Source organism: Ruditapes philippinarum, unplaced genomic scaffold (genome assembly GCF_026571515.1).
Source record: "Ruditapes philippinarum isolate M1 unplaced genomic scaffold, ASM2657151v2 ctg777_1_1_1_1, whole genome shotgun sequence".
In the NCBI taxonomy this organism is placed as follows: Eukaryota; Metazoa; Mollusca; class Bivalvia; order Venerida; family Veneridae; genus Ruditapes; species Ruditapes philippinarum.
Window position 1 is genome coordinate 150,156 of NW_026854029.1, and position 23,498 is coordinate 173,653.

Genomic DNA, 23,498 nt, shown 5'->3' on the forward strand with positions numbered 1-23,498 from the left:
AAAAAAAAAAAAGGTTTTGGTTTTTTTGGGAAAAAATTTTAAAAAACCTTTTTTGAACATGATAAATTTTTTAAAAAACTCCTGAGCACAGATTTAAAGAACATGTTGGATGAAAAACAGGGAAAAACCTTTTAAATTTTAAAAAAACTTTAATTTTGAAGGAAAAAAGATAACTGCAGATCCAGTTTTCCCGCCCGTGAGTTTAATTACCTCCCTTTTTTTCCCGAAAAAATGTTTTTTGTAAACGAACGAAAACAATTTTTGAAAATCTTTACTAAATTTTTTTAACTTTGTGTATTTTTTAAATGTTGGGTTTTTTAAAGAAGGGCTAAGAAAAAAACCACCCTCTTTCACCTAATAGGTGGCGGGTTATTTTAAATTTAAAAATGACTATTTTTGATGTAACAAAGGGTCTTCATTTAGGGTTATATTTATTTTTAATTTTTTATTTTTTGGTTTTTTTAAAATGTTTTAAGAGAGGTTGCAATGTTAAATGTTGATGATTAACATATTCTCTAAATTTTTGCTATTTATATACTACTTCAAGTATAAAAAAATTAGTAATATAGTAATTGCTAGGTGAATATTTAAAACAACAGATTTGTTTGTTTTCAGGAGAGTACAAGTATCGATTCAGAACTTGCCCGCCAACGGCACCAGTCAGGCCCTCAGGAGCCTCAGTCAACTACAACTCACTCATTACCCATGCCTCCCCTTTCCTCACCCCTCACATCACCTGTGATGCAAAACTTTAATAAGTCACAGAATAGTCATGTAGATTCCTCACTATTGAAAGGATTGTTTAACTCTAGTTCTAGCTTGGGTCATAATCTGGTGACTAATACAAACTCGAGTGCCTTTGCCTCGATGAATGGCTCCATTGACAATAGGGCATCTAATGCGGCAGGGGCGAGTGAAGGGGTAGCAGTGTCACGCGAGAAAAAAATCGATAAACTATTGCATTTATTGTGGGAGGATAATTCGAACGACGGGGCAAGAGAGACAATGCGCGAACGAATTCAGAGTTTAAAACGGAAAGCAGACATGTTAGAGAGTGATACAGAACAAAATAGTGCATTATCGGGGGGATTGTCATCCTCCCAATCATCAAAACTCAGTAAGGAGAATGCTTTACTAACTCAGCTTTTGTCTAAAAAGGCCAACAATGATATTGTTGTGAATACTTTAAGTACGATACAGCCATCTGGTATACCACAACAAAGAATTCCACAAAATATCGCGTCGAAACTTTTAAAAGTGAATCCCTCGTCATTCATTTCCGCAAGTAGCGGGAGTGAAGCGAAGAGAGCACGTACGGATAGTGGGAACAATAACCAGTTGTCGACTTTGGAGCGTGCTTTAAGTGCGCCGAAACAAGACATTAATACAATCTCTTCTACTCAATCGTTCGATGCCATGATGGAGATTGGACAGAATTCAAATTCGGGAATTTTGTAAATTTTAAATGACAGTAGTTTTAAAACATCTCAGGTTTTAAAATCAGTTAAAATGAATTACATAGATTCTACAAAACTACTATAAAAAAGGGCAGTGGTAGTAGTTGGGGGCCCCAATATAACCGAAGTGGGAAACTAGAGACAATACTGAACCCCTTGTCGCCTTTAGATTTTTCAAAAAAAGGCCCCCAAAACGTTCAGCAGGGTATTACATTGGGATCTTTTCCAGAGTCGAATCAAAATGTTAAGCCGGAACCTGTCGGACTGGTGAACAATAGTGCTCAATCTTTGTCCAGTCACCCAAGTTTGAATAACAATTCCTACCAGAAAAATAACAACAACATAAACTCTGATATTTTACAACAGTTGGAGCAGGCCCTTAATGAATCCAATTTTAACCTCGATTTATTGCTTGGCAACAGTAACGTGTCAAGCATGGATGAACAGGTTGCCATTGACGCTATTCAGAAGCAGTTGATGATGGATATGCCTGTGTTATCAACAGGGGTGTCGGCATCTAATGTACAGACACCTAGTTTAGACAGTGGACGTGTTCAGGCCAGGTTTAGTCAGAATATTCCGGTACCCAATCAATCAACCGGTTCCCAAATTCAGCAAAATATGATAGGGAATCAGTTATCGGAGCGAAATCAGGTTGCACCCAGTGGGTTTCAAAATCTTGGGTCTCTGCGTCAAGGTATGGGTGTTCCTAATAGACCCCATCAGCAACTGCCTGGGTATAACCAGGCAACCCCAACAGGGCAAAATTATCCTGGACAGGGGCCAAGACTTCCTCATCCACAAGGTAAGGTATTTGACAGCATTATGTGTCATATATAAAAAATATTTTTTATGAAAAATGATGCAATATAGGTAGTATAACATAAATTTATTTATCTAAATATATTTACATGTGGCAATTCTGATCTTTTGTATACATACTCTCCTGTTAGCCTATACTGGACCTTTCTGTTTTGGTATACAAAAAAAAACAAACTCTGCAGAGCAATTTCCTTTGTTAAGACAAATAAATACATGCTGGGAAGTGTTGTTCTAAAGATGAAAAATTCATTGTTAAGCCTTACCTTGGTAAGAATTCTAATAACTCGTTGATGACCAGTTTTTGTTCTACACAAGGCTGCTTATCAGACATTACAATTGTAAAATTATCCGTGAAATAAATAGCCATTTAAGAAATAATATAACCCCAATAGTTTGGAGTTCGGATGCGAAGTATTATATCACAAGGGCATGACCTGAGTGATATAATTCTGTGCATCCCAACAACATACAGTGATTATATAAAGCTGTAAAATCACTGCATGGGATATATTATATTGATTCTAACATGACATCAACAAATAGATGCTGCCGTACCTATAAGCAAACAAAGTTGTGCCCAATTTATTTCCGTGATTATTTTCATCATGTCACATTTTTAATTGTTACATCACATTGCTAAATATATATCGTCAACAGTGATTTTATTGCAAATTGACACACACATTCTGTGTTCAATAGGAAAAAATGCGGGTCATGTTGGAATTACTGTAAATGCATTTAATGATTATTTTGAGGTAATTTATGACCATTTTTTTTTTTTCAGGTGCCTTACCATCTCCAACACAACAACAACAACAACAGAGGCCAATGTTTGCTAACTCGAATCCCAATTCTACGGCCATGCAGGTTGGTATATTGATGAATAATTTATATAGATGCCCACAAGAAATAAGGCCCCAGGTTAAATGAACAGAAACATTACTTTGCCTAAGTTACAGATATGAGCCAGATGTTTAAGGCTATATGCTCAGAAGGCTTTTTATGCTTGTTTAATTGGTTTAAATGCTGAGTTTAACACATTTTTGGTCATATATTGGCGGTCAATCAAATTAACTGGTATTAATTGGATATTTTACCGGTATTTACCAGCTATTGAGCAAATGACTAATTACAAATCACACATTGTTTGCTCATTCAGCAGTTAAGAACTAATGGCCATAAGACTCTATGTCTGAGATCAATATCATAAAAAAAATGTTTCGCCCAAGGATTGAATCAGCACCCTCCCTCTATTGAGCTTAAGCAAGCAGTCAAAAGTTTTGTCTGCTTGATAAAAATTTCTTATATATTGCAAAGAAATTGAAGTCACTAGTCACAAATTGCCCGCTTTGAAGTGAAAGTTCTGTTAATATCTTGATACAGTGTTGGTGTGATGTAAATCCAAGGCCCCCCCCCCCCCCCCCCCACACACACACACCCCAAAAACATGTTCATTGTGCCTGATACAATGCACAAAGGAAAACCTGTGGTCTTCCACTTTCAGTTTAGCTAGAAAGTTTTCATATATGATCTTTAGAATGAATGTTGATGTGACTTAAAATCTAAAAAAAAACTACATAAACCGCCCCAGATATTGTGTCAGGATAACTATATATAACCTTAGAATAGTAGTGTATGTATATTGTAACTGTGTTAAATTTAATTAAAAAAAGAAATTATGTAAATCTCATGTACTGTCTTTCTAGGTACGACAATCACTGCTTCAACAGCAAAAGTTAAAACAAATGCGGGAACGGAACAAACATGTACAACAACAGCAAGATAGACAGAAATTGTTGATGCAGCAACAACAACAACAACAGCAACAACGTTCACAGTTCAGTCCGCAGTATTCAGGTCAAAGGGGACCACAGGTAAGATTTTTTTTGCGGCCTGTTGGTCAATATTTGCAATTATATAGCCAGGTCAGGTTGCACATTTACAGAGTAAGACCAAGGTATTTACTGTTCTCAGTTGGCTTCTTTAATTATCCCCCGCCGATGGAATCGGGAGGGGGATACAGTTTTGGCGTTGTCCGTCCGTCCGTCCGCTCTCACAGGAGAGTAATTATGTGGCTAAGAGGGACAATAGGTAACTGTTCTTTCTCTTTGATGTCATTCATTCCGTAATGCTTTTATGTGGCTATTTTCTTTTGTGTGGCTAAAAAGAACAATAGAGAGAACAATAGAGTAGCCACATAATTACTGTCGTGTGAGAACGAGCAGACGAGAGCTACATTATGAGGTTTAGGTTTATGTACAGGCACTCTGTATGGTGTTCATTCCGTAGAGACATGTATTATGTGGTTAAAAATGCTCTTATGGGGTTAAAAAAATTTGCTCTTGTGGGGTTAAGAGATCAAAGGAATAACCCCACAAACACGTCTGCTAAGTACGTCCGTCCGTCCATCCGTCCGTCCGAATTTTGTTTCCGGAGTAGTTCTCTGCAACTACTGGCTGGAATTCAACGAAACTTTATGGGAATCATCAATATCAAGAGGAGATGAGCATATCGTCGGCTTGTTCCGGTCCGACCCTTTAACTCAGAGTTATGGCCCTTGATTAGTTATGTAGTATGCATATAGAGTAAAAATCGTTTCCGGAGTAGTTCTCTGCAACTACTGGCTGGAATTCAACGAAACTTTATGGGAATCATCAATATCAAGAGGAGATGCGCATATCGTCGGCTTGTTCCGGTCAGACACTTTAACTCAGAGTTATGGCCCTTGATTAGTTATGTAGTATGCATATAGAGTAAAAATTGTTTCCGCACTACTTCTCTGCAACTACTGGCCGGAATTCAACAAAACTTTATGGGAATCATCAATACCAAGAGGAGATGCGCATATCGTCGGCTTGTTCCGGTCAGACACTTTACCTCAGAGTTATGGCCCTTGATTAGTTATGCAGTATGCATATGGAGTAAAAATCGTTTCCGCGCTACTTCTCTGCAACTACTGGCTGGAATTCAACGAAACTTTATGGGAACCTTCAATACCAAGAGGAGATGAGCATATCGTCGGCTTGTTCAGGTCAGACACACTTTAACTCAGAGTTATGGCCCTTGATTAGTTATGCAAATATGCATATGGAGTAAAAATCGTTTCCAGAGTAGTTCTCTGCAACTACTGGCTGGAATTCAACGAAACTTTATGGGAATCATCAATATCAAGAGGAGATGTGCATATAGTCGCCTTGTTCCAGTCAGATACTTATAACTCAGATTTATGGCCCTTGATTAGTTATGTAGTATGCATACATCTCATTGGCATTTCCAGATTTTACTATTTAACACAAAGTTATGGCTCTGTTATTGCCCTGAATATTTATCAAGTTCTAAGAATATTACTGTTTATGCCATGATTAATATATAAATAAAGCCTTATGTCTTCAGTTGTTGTGTTAATAATAACCAGTACTCGGCGGGGGATATAAATTCAACGAATTTGCTTGTTGTTCATATATTCTTACATACAAAAACTCTGAAAATATTTGATGATCAGTTCAGAATTTATTGCAGGGCATGAATGTAGCTCCTTTAAATGGTGATAGCAACCAATAGAACCCCCAAGTTGTGACTAGCTTTTGTGATTTTGCCACCAGTATAGAGTCCGGCCAGCATGCACATGTTGTCACCTTAGTGCAATAACTGGTTAACTCTTTTTAATTTAGATGGACTTAACCCGTTACTGCTCTAAGATGACAATTAGTGCTATCTTGCAAGGCCCTAGACTGTTAGCTGACCAACTTGAGATTTTCTTATTGATTATCATTAAACTGATACAATGACAGTTCTAAAATGTCAGCTTGATAAGTCTATTTTAGAAAATTCTACTAGTGTAACATATGCTTAAACCATAAAATAGGAATTTAATTAGTTGGTTGTACATTTAGCTTTGAAAGAAAGCATTTTTATGAATTACCAATGAATGATTGTTATTAAACATAACACTTTATGCCTTTTCTTTTCATCAACAGTATCATGGTGGTTAACACATCGGACTAGTAATCTAAGGATTGCTGACTAGTGTGTGTTCAAACCCTGTCAGGGGGCAAGCCGTTGTTTCCTTGAGCAAGAAACTTTACATTCATTGCTTAGTACTGGTTGGTTCCAGGAACGGATTTGAGAGTGCTTCAATAAGCTTATAGCTTCCAACACAATCGAACTAAAATAAATTTGTATACACTAACAGTATCATAATCAATGACTTTTATTGGCTTATAATTGTAGGACAATCTATCTATGGGAGGTAATAATGTAATGCCGCCGTTTCCAATGGAAAACCTGTCGGAGCTCATGAATAGTGGGACGGCACCGAACGTTACCCTTCAGCGGAACCAGATCCCAGGTCCAATGTCGCCGCGATATCAGACATTACCAGGTCAGCCGGCCCAGAATCCCAACATGGGTTCAATGATGCCACCAAATCCGCAGCTGTCTCCGAACTTTAATCAGGCTCAGCAGCAGCAGCAGCAACAACAGTGGAATATTAGGCCAGGGCCGACCAGTATGGCTATATCCCCGCAGGTAAGTTGTTGTTGTTTTATTTGCTGGTGGTTGAATTTAAATTTGCATCAATAATAAAACATGGTCTGCCTGAAAAATGTTCAATTTTCATAGCCAGTTGGGCTTTGTCCATTACAATATTATATAGCCTGAACCAATTTTAACCAGCCCATAAATCTTTAACAGAAGTTGTTAACAAAACATGGCATGACAGACAATGTTCCCTAAATGTTATGCTAGCCTGAATAGAATTTTACTTGGACCGCAAATAGAAATTATATTCCTGGGTTTGGTGCTTGTATGTTTTTTGAAGACTGATAAAAACACATAAAGATGTTTGAAAAATTTTAAGTATTGAATATGACTCAGGTAGGTACCTGAAAATACTTGATTGATCAATTGTAATAAATTTTATATTAACAGGGAACTGCTCAATATAATAAAGAATAGATGGTTATCTGGCGGAAACCCTTCGGCTTCCCTCCAAAAAGGGTTTCCCCCCTTTAATAAAGGGCCAGTATGCGGGGAAAACATTTTTAGGAAATTTTCTGTATTTTCCCAGCAGCAGAAACCCAACAACAACGGTTTATAAAAAAAAGCGGGGGGACAACCCCCCAGGGGGCCCAACAAGTAAAAAAACCCTTGAAAGATCTATGAAAAATATTTTTTTTAAAAGAAAAATAGTTTCCCTTTAAATTTTTTTTATAGATTTTTTCTTTTAAAATGCATTGGAAATTTTTGTTTTAACATATTGCTTTGATTATGTTATCATTTATACTTTAGCTTCCTTATTTGAGCATGGCCCAATGGTTAAGGTGACCAACATCAAATCACTTGCCTCTCTCTGCTTTGAGTTCGAATCCCACCAGAGACTTTGTATTCTTGCATATGAGGAAGTTATCCAGCTAGCTTACAGAAAGTTAGTGGTTCCACTTAGATGCCCGCTCATGCCTGAAATTATTCACTAGGAGGCAGCCCAGGTCTTCCTCCACTGGAAAAACTGGAAGCTCGCCATTCGATGTACAGTGTTGGTTTGACTTAAATCAAACAAACAGAAGAAGTCTTATTAGTATTGAATTGTCAATAGTATTTTATCCTTTATATCCAAAAGTGATATTTTTATGCTTTTTGATATTTATTTATAAAAGAATTCATTGCTTACAGTCATTGTATATTCTTATGTTGTTCTCTTAAAAATTTTTGTGAGTTTGAAAAAGGGAAATTTTGAAATCTTAGGTGGGGGGGTTTTCCCCGGGGATCTCAAATCCCTTGGTCCTGGGTCCCAACCCTTTTCTGATTTTCTTTTTTATAATGGGATACGAACTTTCCCAAAAATTTAGAGACGCAGCAGATTAGTCCATAAAACCCCAAGGAGGTTTTGGGGTTTCTTTTGGGGGAAAGGGGTTATGGCCTCCCCGGTTAAAAACCCTTTCCGGGCACCCAAAAATCTCAGAATCAAGGGAGCGGCCAGCTGGGTTTGAATTCACACAGTATGGACATTGATCTGACAAGTTTGTTCGACAGGTTTGTAATACTTTTTGATCGAAGGAATATTAATGATACGGTAGCTTGATAAAATTTTCTCGCAACATGTTATAGGCTAACCGTTCTGTTTTGGTAAGGTTCTTTTATATTCCTTTTAGACTAATACTTATAACACCTCTTAGAATTGAATAAGCTTCTTTTGTACTTACTGAAACCTCTACTGATATTTTTTTATTGTGTTATTTATTATTTGTGTTCTTGTGTGGTTTTATATAGTTGCTAACTGTTAACTTAAAGCAGAGGCATAATTTTTTATCAATTTAGCTTACCTGTATGTATGTAGTTTTACCTGGATGGCACGTTTTTACATGAAATAATATATCAGGGGATACATAAAACCTTTCTTTGCCATTGCAAGATGTCAAAAATGCCATATAACTTGTTACTTAAACCTCACAATGAAATACGGTTTAATATGATTTTATTATGCTCCCCGAAAAATTTCGGGGGAGCATATAGTCGGCGCCTTGTCCGTCTGTCCGTCTGTCCGTCCGTCCGTCTGTCCGTCTGTCCGTCCGTTGTCTTGTCCGGAGCATAACTTGAAAACCCTTGGAGATAATTTGTAGAAACTTCATACAGTGGTAGAGGGCATCGAGGGGGAGTGCAGTGTCAAAGAACCATAACTCTATTTTGCCCGGTTTTTGAATTATCTCCCCTTATAGAAAAATCTTGTCCGGGGCATAACTCTAAAACTATAAGAGATATCAACATGAAACTTTGTAGGTGAATAGATCTCAATGGGTAGATGTGCAGTGCATAAGAACAATAACTCTTTTCATCCTAATTTTGGAGTTATTGCCCTTTGTTAATTTTAATACTTTGAACTTTGTCCGGAACATAACTTGAAAACCCTTGGAGATAATTTGTTGAAACTTCATACAGTGGTAGAGGGCATTGAGGGGGGGTGCAGTGTCAAAGAACCATAACTCTATTTTGCCTGGTTTTTGAATTATCTCCCCTTATAGAAAAATCTTGTCCGGGGCATAACTCCTAAAACTATAAGAGATATCAACATGAAACTTTGTAGGTGAATAGATCTCAATGCGTAGATGTGCAGTGCATAAGAACAATAACTCTTTTCATCCTAATTTTGGAGTTATTGCCCTTTGTTAATCTTAATACTTTGAACTTTGTCCGGAACATAACTTGAAAACCCTTGGAGATAATTTGTTGAAACTTCATACAGTGGTAGAGGGCATTGAGGGGGGGTGCAGTGTCAAAGAACCATAACTCTATTTTGCCTGGTTTTTGAATTATCTCCCCTTATAGAAAAATCTTGTCCGGGGCATAACTCTAAAACTATTAGAGATATCAACATGAAACTTTGTAGGTGAATAGATCTCAATGCGTAGATGTGCAGTGCATAAGAACAATAACTCTTTTTGTCCTAATTTTGGAGTTATTGCCCTTTGTTTATTTTAATACTTTGAACTTGAACTTTGTCCGGAACATAACTTGAAAACCCTTGGAGATAATTTGTTGAAACTTCATACAGTGGTAGAGGGCATCAAGGGGGAGTGCAGTGTCAAAGAACCATAACTCTATTTTGCCTGGTTTTTGAATTATCTCCCCTTATAGAAAAATCTTGTCCGGGGCATAACTCTAAAACTATAAGAGATATCAACATGAAACATTGTAGGTAGATAGATCTCATTGAGTAGAGGGTGCAGTGCAAAAGAAACCATAACTCTGTTAAGCCTTATTTTTGAATAATCTCCCCTTTTAGAAAAATCTTATCCAGGACATAGTTGTAAAACTATAAGAGATATCAACATGAAACTTTGTAGGTAGATAAATCTCAATGGGTAGATGTGCAGTGCACAAGAATCATAACTCTACCTTGCCTAATTCTGGAGTTATTGCCCTTTGTTTATTTTTACTTTTTGAATTGTCCAGGACATAACTCGGAAATCATAAGAGATATCATCAAGAAACTTTGTAGGTTGATAGATCACATTGATTAAAGTGCAGTGCAAAGAACTGTAGCTCTGCCTTGCCTAATTTTAGAATTATTGCACTTTGAACTTTTTCCACGGACATAACTCTGAAACTACAAGAGGTGTACTTTCCTGTGTCCAAAACCTATTCGGGGAGCATCACCCGGCTCAAACCGGGCTCTTGTTATTTATATTATTATGAAGTTTCATAATAACTTGTGAAATTCATATTGTATATTCTACTTTTATTACAGCAGTAAAAAGCCAATAGATGTGCCATTAAGTGTCAACACTCCCGGCCCTCCAAAGACAATCAAGGAAGAATTGCGCAATTTTTGTAATGCAAGATCTCAGAACAGCCTTCAAGGTCAAAGTTCACTCCAAAACAGCTTGCATGGTCAGAATTCACTGCAGAGCAGTCTTCAAGGTCAAAGTTCTCTTCAGAGCAGTCTCCAAGGTCAAAGTTCACTTCAAAATAGTCTTCAGGGTCAAAATTCACTACAAAATCAAAACTTCATACAGAATCAGGTGTCAATGCATAATTCTCTGCAAGGTCACATGATGTCGGCGCACCAATCACATCAAGTGCAGCAGACACAACAGTTCATGTCATCTGTGCAGCAGACGCAGCAGCATCAGTCAATGGAACAAGACACAATGTCTGAACTACCACTGGATATTTTAGAACAGAGTGAGTATAAAACATTTTGACATTTGTTAAAAAAGTGAAATTTCGCTTATGCATCTTTAACCAAAGATTTATTTTTGGTATCTATAGATAAAAATAGATAAAATGGCCTTTACTCAACAGTTGTGTGTGTTAACTAATTATTGAGATAGGCATTTAGTACTGAAGGTTTGACATCATAAATTTTGCAATGTTAAATAAAACATTATTATTTGATTAAATAGTTTCCTATTCAAGCAGTAACAACCTTTGAATAAAGTCATTTCCCAGTCAAGAAGTAACAATCATTTCCCACTGACAACATTTTAAATTGATGGAAATCAAGATGTAAAGCATCAAATGTACCATTAATTGAAATAATGTATGTTCTTATATTGTCCATTTCTAACTTATCTTCCCCAGTTAATGAGATGACACAAGATCATGGCATTAGTCAGCCTGACTTTAAAGAAGAAGTGATTGTGCCAAAGAAAAGAGAAGAAGCAAAAAGCAGATACGTTAAGTTTCAGCAACTGGCCAATTCAGGTAATGTGTTTAAAATATTAACAGTTTTGAATTCTATGTTATTTGTGGGATTTCCTTTTGCAGGATCACAGCTTGCCACCTTATCACAGTAATAGGTTAACGCCTAGCTTGTCACTTCAGTGCAGTAACAGGCTAAACTCCTATTAAAATTTAATAGGAGTTAACCTGTTACTGCACTAAGGTTAAGATTGTTATGGTTTCTCATGGTTATATATTCATAATGCTGGGAACAGGGCATAAATGAAACTTTCCAGGGCCTTATCTCATTAGCGCCAGAAAATATGCTCAGAAGTGGCCTTGGGAGTTTTTCTGTGATCTGTATATATTATAATTGGTATGAATACTGTCAAAATAATTGCCTATAATATTGACTATGGTTTGCTATAGACTTTATATGAAAGTATGGTCATTCCCATAAGACACCTGGATAATGTGTAACATTGAATAGATGATATAAAATCTGTATATAAAACTGAACGGTGGTAACTTGATACAGTCATGTATTGCTGCAGTGAACAAAGTCACAGTTGTTTCCCCTTTCTAATGTTAGATAAATTTCAATAATAGATACAAACTGCCTTGTATTTTTGTTTTGAGTATTTTAAAATTGTACTTACTGAAATCTGGAAACAAAGTGATCCCTTGGAAGAATTACTCAAAATTGATTGAGTCTGTACATGAGGGATAATGAATATGTGCAACATCCCTCATGTCCCCTAGCACAGGCTTGAGCGGTAATTCTCAACACTTAATAGTGCTGGCTTCATTGATCCCGAAGGACCAGAAAATATAACCTCACTGAAGTGAAGTACGGAGAGAAAAAGTGAAAGTTGTGCGATTTTGTTTTGTTTAACCTCGCAGCAGGAATGGACCATATTTGCGCGCACTATATAGTTCTATTCCAGTTTATTCATTCCATTTATAACAAACTAAAATTGATTTATAAGGGTCTAAAATTTATAACATGTTTTTTAGGTTATATCTGTGCATGTGTTAACGTGTGTATCATAATTCGCAAAAGACACTGCCTCTTGTATAACAGCAGAAGATTTTTTCATGGGCGGGGCAGGGCCGGAGAAGTGATGCTATATACAATACAGTGATATAAGTCAAAATAGTACTTATACAATATAACATATACAATACTACAATGTCTAGAATAATAGTGTTGTTATTTAAATTACAGCAGATCCTGATAGTAAGGCAACGAGTTTGTTCCGGAAGCAGTTGACGTCTCAGGGTGCTGATAGAGCAACCTCGGCTTCCGCGGACACGAGCACCTCAACATTCAATGATCCTCATTCGTCTGTTAATGTTGTACAAAATGAACCAAGGGTAAGTATTAGTCATGTTTTCACCGTAAATGATCAATCATTTAGATGTAGTATTTTATTTTTTTAATGAGGTATTATATGAGGCTATTTAAATCATCCTTGGGATATGCGTGGCTGTGTGGTTAAGGTTGTTTACTTACGACCACTTGCCATTCACCTCTTGGGGTTCAAAACCTGTCAGGGACTTTGGATTCATTCATGTGAGGAAGCTATCCAGCTAGCTTAAGGAGTGTCTGTGGTTCTCTACTCTGGTGTCCGTTACTGCCTGAGCAGCACCTGAGGTTTTCCTCCACCAGTAGATCTGGAAATTCACTGTATTACCAATACTTGCTTGTTCTATTTTAAGACACATGTTTCTATTAATAGATGCCTTATTTTAGACACTTTGTTCTATTTATAGACACCTATAGAAGAAATCAAGCCAGCCAATCAGAAGGACAGTTTATTGCAGCAGTTATTGTCAGATTGATGAAGGCTTATTATTTAGGGATGTAAATATTTTTCATACATTTTCTTCATCAGAAGTTTAAAGAAGTGTACCTCAGTTCAGGGGAGAGTATCTTTTACTGCCCCCACTCTGCAGGATTTTTTTTTAAGAAAAAAGGGGAAGTTACTCCAATAGGATTGGATAAAGTTACTCTGAAGCTCCCATTTTAAGAATGGAGAGTATTCCTCATAAAAGAGAACCTGGAACTCTCCTTTCAGGGAGTTTATTTTGAACAGACTCTTCAATAGAGAAGTCACATTTTAGTGCTCAATTGGATTATCTCGGGTATGTTTTGCTGACTACAGATATTGTGTAGAGAAACAAAAGCAATTAAGTGTTTTACAAAAGTATTAGATTTTTCTTTCCTAGAAATAACTTGTGCTAAAGCACAAAGTGGAAATCAAGAAAAATAGTGGAAGGAAGGGAGTTTGTGTTGCATTGTGAAAGAAAGGGGTTGGTGAAAAAACAGAATTAAAAAAGAAATACTTTGTGCAAAAGTTGATTGTTAACAAAGAGATTAGTGAATGGATTAGTGAAGGACTAAGAATGTGATCAAGACTTAATGCTCGAAAGAAATACTTTGTTTTTTTCTTCTGTTAAAAGCAACTTTTCGTTAAGCTGCAAGTGCTTTTCAAACAGCTGTGATATTTTGTGAAGTGAAAGTAGATTGAAAGTTGCCATGGTGACTACTTGTTACTGGCTACGCTGTTGCGAGAATCGTCTCCCTTGAGAAAACTGACCATGTACGGGTTTTCTGTAATAATGACACAAACATCTTGTGAAGACTTTGTTGATAAAGTGTAAAATATATACAGAGAAAAAAAGACAAAAGCTGTTCGATATTTATTTTTCCTCGATTTTAAGGAAAATGTTCGGAAAGCTTACACTTGCGCATGAAACTGTTTTGGATTTAAAACTCACTGTGCCACAATGGAATTTGATTATTATAAAGTATGTTTTGATCTCAAAATATATATCTTTACAGAGATAGACATGATCTCTATGGAGAGGGTTGGATTTTTGATATCGACAAAGCTTCACATATTTTAATATAAATGAATTTTTTAAGGATATCTATTAAAGTATAATTATAAAGATTATGAAATTTCTGCACTTTTTGTTAAGTGTTTTGTTAGTGATTTGTGCTACAAATATGAGTTCTATGTGATTAATGCTTAGTGGAGTGGTAGTTGCTAGGCATTGTGTCAGGTGATTGTTGCCAGGCATTATGTTTTATGACAGTTGCTAGGTATATTGTCAATATTAGTCCTCTTACAGTTGCTAGGCATTGTGACTGGGAATTTTGTCAGGTGACAGTTGCTAGGTATTGTTCCAGGTGACAGGTTCTAAGCATTGTGTCAGGTGACAGTCGCTAGGCAGTGTGTCAGGTTACAGTTGCCTTACATTATATAAGGTGACAGTTGCCTGACATTATGTGAGGTGACAGTTGCTAGGCACTGTGTCAGGTGACTGTTGCTAGGCATTGTGTCAGGTGACAGTTGCCTGACGTGAGGTGACAGTTGCTAGGCAATATGTCAGGTGACAGTTGCTATGCATTGTGTCAGGTGACAGTTGCTAGGCATTGTGTCAGGTGACTGTTGCTAGGCATTATGTCAGGTGACAGTTGCCTGACATGTGAGGTGACACTTGCTAGGCATTATGTTAGGTGACAGTTGCTAGGCATTATGTCAGGTGACAGTTGCGAGGCATTATGTCAGGTGACAGTTGCTAGGCATTATGTTAGGTTACAGTTGCTAAGCATTATGTCAGGTGACAATTGCTAGGAATTGTGTCAGGTGACAGTTGCTAGGCATTATGTCAGATGACAGTTGCTAGGCATTATGTCAGGTGACAGTTGCTAGGCATTGTGTCAGGTGACAGTTGCTATACATTATGTCAGGTGGCAGTTGCTAGGCATTGTGTCAGGTGACAGTTGCAAGGCATTATGTCAGGTGACAGTTGCTAGACATTATGTCGGGTGACAGTTGCTAGGCAATTGATAAGGCAACTGTTGCTAGGCAATGCATCCAGTGACAATTATTAGACAATTATTAGTATTGTTTCTAGGCATTTAATCAAGTCAAATTTACTTGAAATCAAGTATTGAATTTGCTCAGAATTTGTTCTATGAAGAGATTTTTTCATGATTTGTTGACCTGTGTTATTTTTTCTCCTTTTTTTTTTTTGTTAAATGATATATCATTGTTAAGGCTCCCAACAGTGATATTTGACAGATCTATGATGCAGTTTACAATAAATATCTAAGTGGTTTACTTCATGTTATTCAGGCAATAGAGATACCCGGGAACTTAGCAAATTTGTTTGTTTTTTCCCCATCTAATTCAAGGGTACAAACTTTTAGAGTTACACCTCAGTAAATATATCAGTTATAAATGATAAACATTGATGTCTTTATTGTGAATGGTAAAACATCTTAAAGCTATAATGACAGTTTACCTTGAAGCTATAATGGTGTAGCCCGATTGATATAATGATCTGCATCTGAAAGGCAATATCAAGAGATAAATTTTTTTAAATAATATCAAAAATTTTATCAAGCTATAAAATAACTTTTTGCGATATATATTATTTCGATTCTAACACAAAATCAACATATGTATGCTGCCATACCTGATAAAAAGCTGGATTAAGTCTGAATTGTTTCAGTACTTATTTTCAGTGTGTCACACTTTTAATGGTTATGCACATGTCTAAAAATAGATTGTCAACAGTGATTTTATTGCATATTTACACACACATTTGGTTTTTCTATGTTCAATAGGGAAGAATATGGATCATGTTAGAATTTTCATTTTGGTTTCCCTAAATTGGATATTGTACAGCTTCCAAGAATTGAAACTAGTTTAAGAAGGCAATTTTAAGAAATTTGTCAGGTAAAAACTTGATGTTTTCTACTTGAAATACAACTTTTAACTTTGCTTCAGTTTCAAGAATATGATGTCAGTATATGTAGTTATTTTTAGTTTTCAGAATGTGCTTTTGCAATTCGTTTGATTTATTGCTTAAGTGTAGAAGTGTTGTTTTTTTTTCTTCATTTTTCATGCACTGAAATACCTCACCAGATACTTAGAACAGCCTTTTGGCAATAGCCAGTGTTTAAACAGGTCAAGGTCAGGCCAAATGAGATTTTTTTTTAGTCGTGAAATTCGGTAAATTTTGATGAAAAAAAAAAGCAAAACCCACACTTTATATAATTTGCCACATCAGCCAAATTATGAAATTATTTACAGTCTATCTGTCTTTGGAAACTTTTGGATCTCATTTAAGGAAAATATGCATTTAGACTTTTAAGAACAGCTCTTTTTACCAGACTTATTTAAAAGCAAGTGAAATAATGAAATACACAGAATTGTCAAAATGTGACTTATTTTTTTTTTTGTGTCAAGTATTTTTTGTTTTAGAAATACAGCATCCAATAAAATTACGGGGTATCCTATATTCAACAGTTGAGTTCATTTGGCCTTTTCCATGTAACATCAATGATAAAACCATTACCAACAGCAGTATATGACCGTATTCCACCAATGAAGCTGAAAGAGTCTTGCTAAAACGCTCCTGATAGTTGAACAATGTTATTTGAACTTGTCAGATATATAATATAAGGTCGAGCTTTGTATTTTCTCCCTATGATTTGAATATAGATAAGATTAACCAAATATTTAACATCAGACAGATACAGAACGGGGAAATATCTAGACTGGAAATATCTGGACACATACACACAGGGAGAAATCATACTACACTTGCCTTACAGCTAGTCCTATATAGTTTTCTCTAGCTGTGAACCCTGTCAAATATATTTCAGCATTGTTCAGTTGATTGTTACCTATAAATAGTGAGTAAGGAATATTGCGCATGTTATGTCGAATGGACTTAAAAAATAAGATTTGAGGGGCGTCCGTGGCCGAGTGGTTAAGGTCGTTGACTTCAAACCACTTGCCCCTCACCGCTGTGGGTTAAAATCCGGACATGGACTTTGGATTCATCCATGTGAGGAAGCTATCCAGTTAGCTTACTAGTTGGTGGTTCTACTCAGGTGCCCGTTTGTGCCTGAAATAATGCACGGAATAAAGCTGGAACGTTGCAATATGACCTATAATGTGTCAATGTGACATAAAACCAAAAACAAACAAAAAGTAAGATTTGAGGAGATATGTAATGGTATATGTGTGTGAATATGCTTGAAATTCCTAACTTTAGTGTTAACTCTTACTTTGCTGGAAACAAAAGTTATAAGTCTTTGCCACTAGTATAGAGCCAGGCCAGCCTACAACTAATGCAGTCTAATCAGCTCTTATACTATTGGCTCTGATATAGCTTTAATTGAAAATGGACTTTTCGAGAAATTGAACCTGGACAAGTCCATTTTAAGAAATTCAGCATGTTATGGGTTAATGGGTCTTTCTCATTGACTATAATTGAACAAATTTCAGCTTTGTTTCTGCACCACCATTTTGCAGTGAACTTTTTGATCATGATTTGAAATTTTCAACAACAAAAAGGGGGGTATGATTTTTTTCTGAATTTAGGGGTTTTTTTTAAACTGCTAATTTCCAATTTTTTTTCTCTATGAAATTTTAAAATAGATTGGTCAAACAGGATTTTTAAGATTTTTTAGTTTAAAGATTTTTATTCCAACTGTTTGAGGTCTAGACAAAGTATTGCTTTGGATTCTAGGATAAATTTTTCCTTGACATAAATAGGTTAAATTCTTATAGAATTCATTCGTTGATTTGTTTATTGTTTATACATTTTTGAAGTGCAATTTTAAACCTTATTTGACGGCAGGTTTTTACATGTACATAGATATATAGAATTATATTTGTACATAGGAAGTTTTAACAGATGGTCATATGTATGTGAAAACCTGTTTTATTTTGAAAATAAAAAAGAGATATATATATATATATATTAATGAAATTATATGAGCCGCGTCATGACAAAACCAACATAGTGGGTTTGCGACCAGCATGGATCCAGGCCAGCCTGCGCATCCACGCAGTCTGATCAGGATCCATGCTGTTCGCTTACCAAGTCTATTACAAGTAGAGAAACTGATAGTGAACAGCATGGATCCTGATCAGACTGCGCAGATGCGCAGGCTGGTCTGGATCCATGCTGGACGCAAACCCACTATGTTGGTTTCGTCGTGACGCGGCTCCATATGTCATATAGTATAAGTGTTCATATATGTTTAGATACAAAGTTGAAGATCTTTAGTTAGTGAACGGAATGTATTAATATTATAGATTTAAGGGTCTATTATTTAAATACATACTTAGAAAACTAATATTCTTTCTGATGAAATTGGAAGAAAACATCTCTCTATTATGTAATGTTTATATTATAAAAACACAATTTTACAAAATAAATGACTATCATGAATTTTATTTACTTTAAAAAAACTTTTCCAACAAATTTGAACATTTGTTCAGGAAGGAGGCAGATTTTTCTTCATATTTTTTACTTTTCTCTGAAATCTTTTGCTGAACTCGATTTTGTCCATAGATGTTTATAAAATAAGATGTTTATAAAATATTATTGTAAGACTATCAGGCAGGGAATCAAGAAACTTAGTATCTCATCAAATTCTCTTGTATATATTACATCTTGTCAAGTTTTTTTGTATACTGTATATATATATGTATATATATATTACTTTTAATTTGCTGTAAATAATGCTTTATACGAGAGTATTTTGTATATAAATATGAGTTTTTTTGCCCCAAGAGGGGACACTGGAGAAAGTGTTATATTCAGTGCGCCTCAGATAATGATATGTTGAACAATTTTGTGTATTTTCTGTGGTGTAGCATGAAAAGGTTCCAGTTTTTAAAAAATGGATTTGATGATGAATCAAGTGTGATTTTAGTTGTTTGATTTTCTAATCAAATGTTCCTTGTGAAGGTTGTTATGATTGTTAAAGTTTTTCGTTTATTCTGAGGAACATGTTCTGATATTTGACCGGATAATCATTCGATGATATTGATGATCACACGTTATCCTAGTGAACAGTATGTTTTATTTACCATTATTGTCAGTTATTATATTGCAGAATTTATCCCTTAACCTTCTCGAATCGAATGTGTTTAGCCTTTGCCAGTAGTATAGACGTCAGGCCACATTGCAGTTCTGTGCAGTCTTTTCAGGCGTTGGTAACTCAATTTTTGTGCTTTTATATTGAAATCCCCATTCTTTTTCAAAGTTATTCTTCCAACTTCAAAGCAGGGTGAACACATTGAGGGTGATTGTCAATTTTGGAAGATCAAGTAAGGCTTGGAATCTGTATTGAACGCTTCTAAAAAATTGTTGCTATTTTTTCTCATATCTCCTTTAAAAATAAACAAAATACAATCATGTGAAATTGTTTTATAGAGAATTTTATGGTAATTTTACACACCAAATGATTTCTTTTTAATTTCTCTTACAAGTGTATTTTTAAAAGTGAATATTTTTAATAATATTTTTATTCGGAATACTGTTTATCGGTAAATTATATTTCATGTAAGGTTAAAGTATAAAAAACAAAACAAATTACAAGAGTTATGTTCTAGTAACTGGGAATGATTTGTAAACATATTAATTAAGATTAGTTACAGAATGACAACATTTTAGGGGGGGGGAGGGAGTGACAAATATTGTTTTAACATTGGATTTTTATGCCCTAACTCCTTTGATTTGCCCTGGTTCTTTATGCTGTTAGACCGTTCACACACTGACAAAACAATAGTAGGTTGGAAATTTTGATGGATTTTGGTTAAAATTATTTGGTCTGACCATAGCTTAAGCTTATTCTTTCTAGTAAGGAGTATAGAAACAACATGTTTGTTACAATCCCCTAGGGTCTTATTAAAATAGAAAAGCGCTGAATCCATACAATTAAAAAAAAAATTATGGTTATTTTGATATATTTTGTTCCTTTTCTAAAGCACTTTATACATGTATATGATCTGTTATTTTTTCGGGTCTTTTTTCTTAAACTCTTTAATTTTGATTGTTTCCTTTTAAAATTTTAGAGGTTTTATATGAACCATTTTATATTATTGAGGTAATTTTTATATCTTTATCAAATTGATTTAATAGCTGAACCCTAAGTCTCAATATTTTATTATTGTGCTTATTAAGAATTTAAAAAATTTTTAAAACTAGGTTCAGTTTAAGACAGTTAAAAAAGTTGTATTATACAGTTTCAAAACAACTTGGATAGAAAACTGTATGAGATAGGTTTGGGGGGGGGGGGGGACAGTTAGGTTTAATTGGCTGTGCTGTGAGGATTTAATTATATCAATAGCAAAGTTACTAATATTTTAATAAGTTTAAACAGTTTTATAGGTCTGTATTTTATATAGATATTTGCATCATTTTTAAAGAGTTTTTTTTTAAATTTCATGGTGAAATAAGCAAGCTTTTCATTCTAATCACTACTATCATTATTATACATTGAACCTGATCTCAGCAGAACGATTGAGCTTTTAATAATAGCAGACGTTTTTTTGGTACCTGTAATTTAATAAAAAATAGAGTGAAATAGAATCCCTAAAGAAAAGCCCAAAGCGGCAAAATTGTAAATGTTGTGGGCTTGCTTTGATTGAGCCTGTCTGTCCAAGAAGAAATAGAAAAGAAGGGAAAGTTGTTGATCAGTTTTATTGTTATCATGGCTTTTCTGTTGTTGTCCCTATCCATTGTTTTTTCCTTCTATTGTTGAATAAAGGGTTGTAAATAATTGAGCCGTGTCATGACAAAACCAACATAATGGGTTCGCGACCAGCATGGATCCAGACCAGCCTGTGCATCCGCGCAGTCTGATCAGGATCCATGCTATTCGCTTACAAACCTTATTACAAGTGGATAAACTGATAGCGAACAGCATGGATCCTGATCAGACTGCACGGATGCGCAGGCTGGTCTGGATCCATGCTGGTCGCAAACGCATTACGTTGGTTTTGTCTTGACGCGACTCATATGAGAGATTGTATATAAGAAGTGTACCAGAGAGTTATTGTAAATAGGTGTCACTATTAGATTGTAAATAATAGCCCGCTGTATGAGATATCTTGTATGTCTATTGTTGTACAGTGAATCATTGTTGCTCTTGCAAATAAAATAAATAATCTGTATGGAAGAAAAGTTTGTTTTATTTCGTAAATACTTCTTCAACCTGACACTGCCTTAGATAATCTCTATTTACCATATTAATAACCCACATATTTTTTTAAGCGCCGGATAATAACCCTCTACTGTTGACGTATTATCAGAAGTTATTTCCTGTAGACGCTAGAACTGAATTTTTTTAGAAGTCCCATCTCTTGATGATATGGTTGAGATTGTTTTTGTTTGGTTCACTACTTAACTCTAATTTGGAAAATAGAAAAGACAAAAGGAGAGCTATAAAGGAACATTTTCCAGAGGAGTTAGGTTTAAATAGAAAACGTAAGGCAGTCATAGAAGAATCGTACCAAAACTTGAAGAGATCTAAGCCTTCTGCTACTGTTTCAAGCATGACTTCTAGAACACCGTCAAACTTCTCTGATTTTCGCATACCACGCATTCAAAAAAGGGAAAAATCTCGGTATCATAAGGGAAGACGTTTTTCTAGGGAAAACAGATTTTACCAGACGCTCAAGTGTCAAGGAACGACTAGGATACACAGTTAAAAATGACAAGGTAAGTGTTATTGCGAAGTTCCCAGAAATAAATATCGGAGGCCGTTTGTCTCATTTTTTTTCAAGAATTGAAAATATAACGACAGGCAAATGGGTACTGGACATCATTCAATACGGCTACAAGCTAGACTTTTTGAAGATTGTAGTTTTCAATGGAATAAAGGAAACTTGAGTTCCATCTTTTCAAACAAATCTAATAGCTTTAGAAATAGAAAACCTTTTAAAAAAAGAAAGCTATCGAAAAAGTAGACAAAACCATTGCACATTGCGGTTTTTACAGCACTTTATTATTAGTACGAAAGAAAATGGGGAAATAAGACCGGTGATATGAATAAGTATTTAAGGAAACTTTATTTCAAAATGGACACCTAAGCAAAGTCCTGAACCTATTTCAAACGTTTAACATTAGACTTAAAGGGAGACACAGGTAAAATGTTCATTTCTTAGTTTTGAATTTTGTAAATACCCTCAAAATAAATATATAAGGCAGTCAAAGGAAAAAAAACCTGTCTCCATATAAAGAATAAAATGGTGGTTTTCTAACTTAACCCGCGTGGGTAGCACTAGCATTTCACCATAGTTGTCAAAGTGAACTCAGGAAACGTTAAAGATAATGGCAAATGAATGACTTTTATCCACAAATATCCACAATATCTGTGATTGTAACTTCAAGGGTTTTGTTCAAGTCACCTGAATTGTTTTAAAACTATTTGATGATTCTATTGGTGTCTAAATGTTGTTCAAAAAATATATATATATTTACGCTTCAAACCCAAAATATATAGAATTTTAACAGAAATTCATGCTGAGTCTCCAAGAAAAATCACTTTAATATTTTTGTCATTATTTTGCCTGAATATCCCTTTAAAAGACGCTTATTTTCACATAAAGATTTACAAGGGACATCGCAAATTTCTTCGTTTTGATTTCCAAAAACAAGTTTATCAATTTCGAGCTTTTTGCTTCGGCCCAACAGTGAGTCCAAGGGTTTTTACAAGAATTGAAGTTACAGTAACGGCACATTAACATCGTCAGAATATGCGTAGAATATTGGCTAGCTGTAGATAAAACCAGAAACCAATTACTTCTGAAGAGAAATTCAATCTTAAGTCTCCTTTTACGACTAGGATTCATGGTAAACAAAGAAAAGTCAAACTTAATCCCAAGTCAAGATTTAGTTGATATAGGGGTTGTTTCTTTTGAAAACAGGTCATGTGTTTCCGACAGAAACAAGAGTAAAATTGGAAAGACGTCTGTGATCGATTTGCTATCTGTTCAATCAACAGCAAAACATTTTCTTGTTCTTCATGACCAGATTGCTTCTTGACTGTTGCTTATACCAAATGCACGACTGTTCATGCGCCCTATGCAGTTACATTTACTAACAAATTGGACTCCAGTCAGAATGAATTTAACAGACTCCAGAGCTCCGTTTACATCTGAAGTGGTGGTTAAGGATCAGCACATTCTGAAGGGTTATCAATTTCAAACAAGGTCATACCCACATATAATT

General features: G+C 35.3%; 1 protein-coding gene across 1 annotated transcript in view; it reads left to right on the top strand.

The window, feature by feature from the left end:
* The window catches only part of LOC132738707 (nuclear receptor coactivator 3-like), a 59,060-nt gene extending 41,604 nt beyond the window's left edge, over positions 1-17,456 (top strand). The window contains exons 13-22 of the mRNA XM_060726299.1: positions 616-1,454; positions 1,523-2,262; positions 3,064-3,146; positions 3,986-4,153; positions 6,510-6,806; positions 8,230-8,309; positions 10,522-10,958; positions 11,358-11,480; positions 12,667-12,815; positions 13,215-17,456. Of these exons, the coding sequence (XP_060582282.1) occupies positions 616-1,454; positions 1,523-2,262; positions 3,064-3,146; positions 3,986-4,153; positions 6,510-6,806; positions 8,230-8,309; positions 10,522-10,958; positions 11,358-11,480; positions 12,667-12,815; positions 13,215-13,283 (2,985 nt within the window). The 3' untranslated portion in view covers positions 13,284-17,456. The remainder of the gene's footprint in view (positions 1-615; positions 1,455-1,522; positions 2,263-3,063; positions 3,147-3,985; positions 4,154-6,509; positions 6,807-8,229; positions 8,310-10,521; positions 10,959-11,357; positions 11,481-12,666; positions 12,816-13,214) is intronic.
* Positions 17,457-23,498: the final 6,042 nt, after the last annotated feature.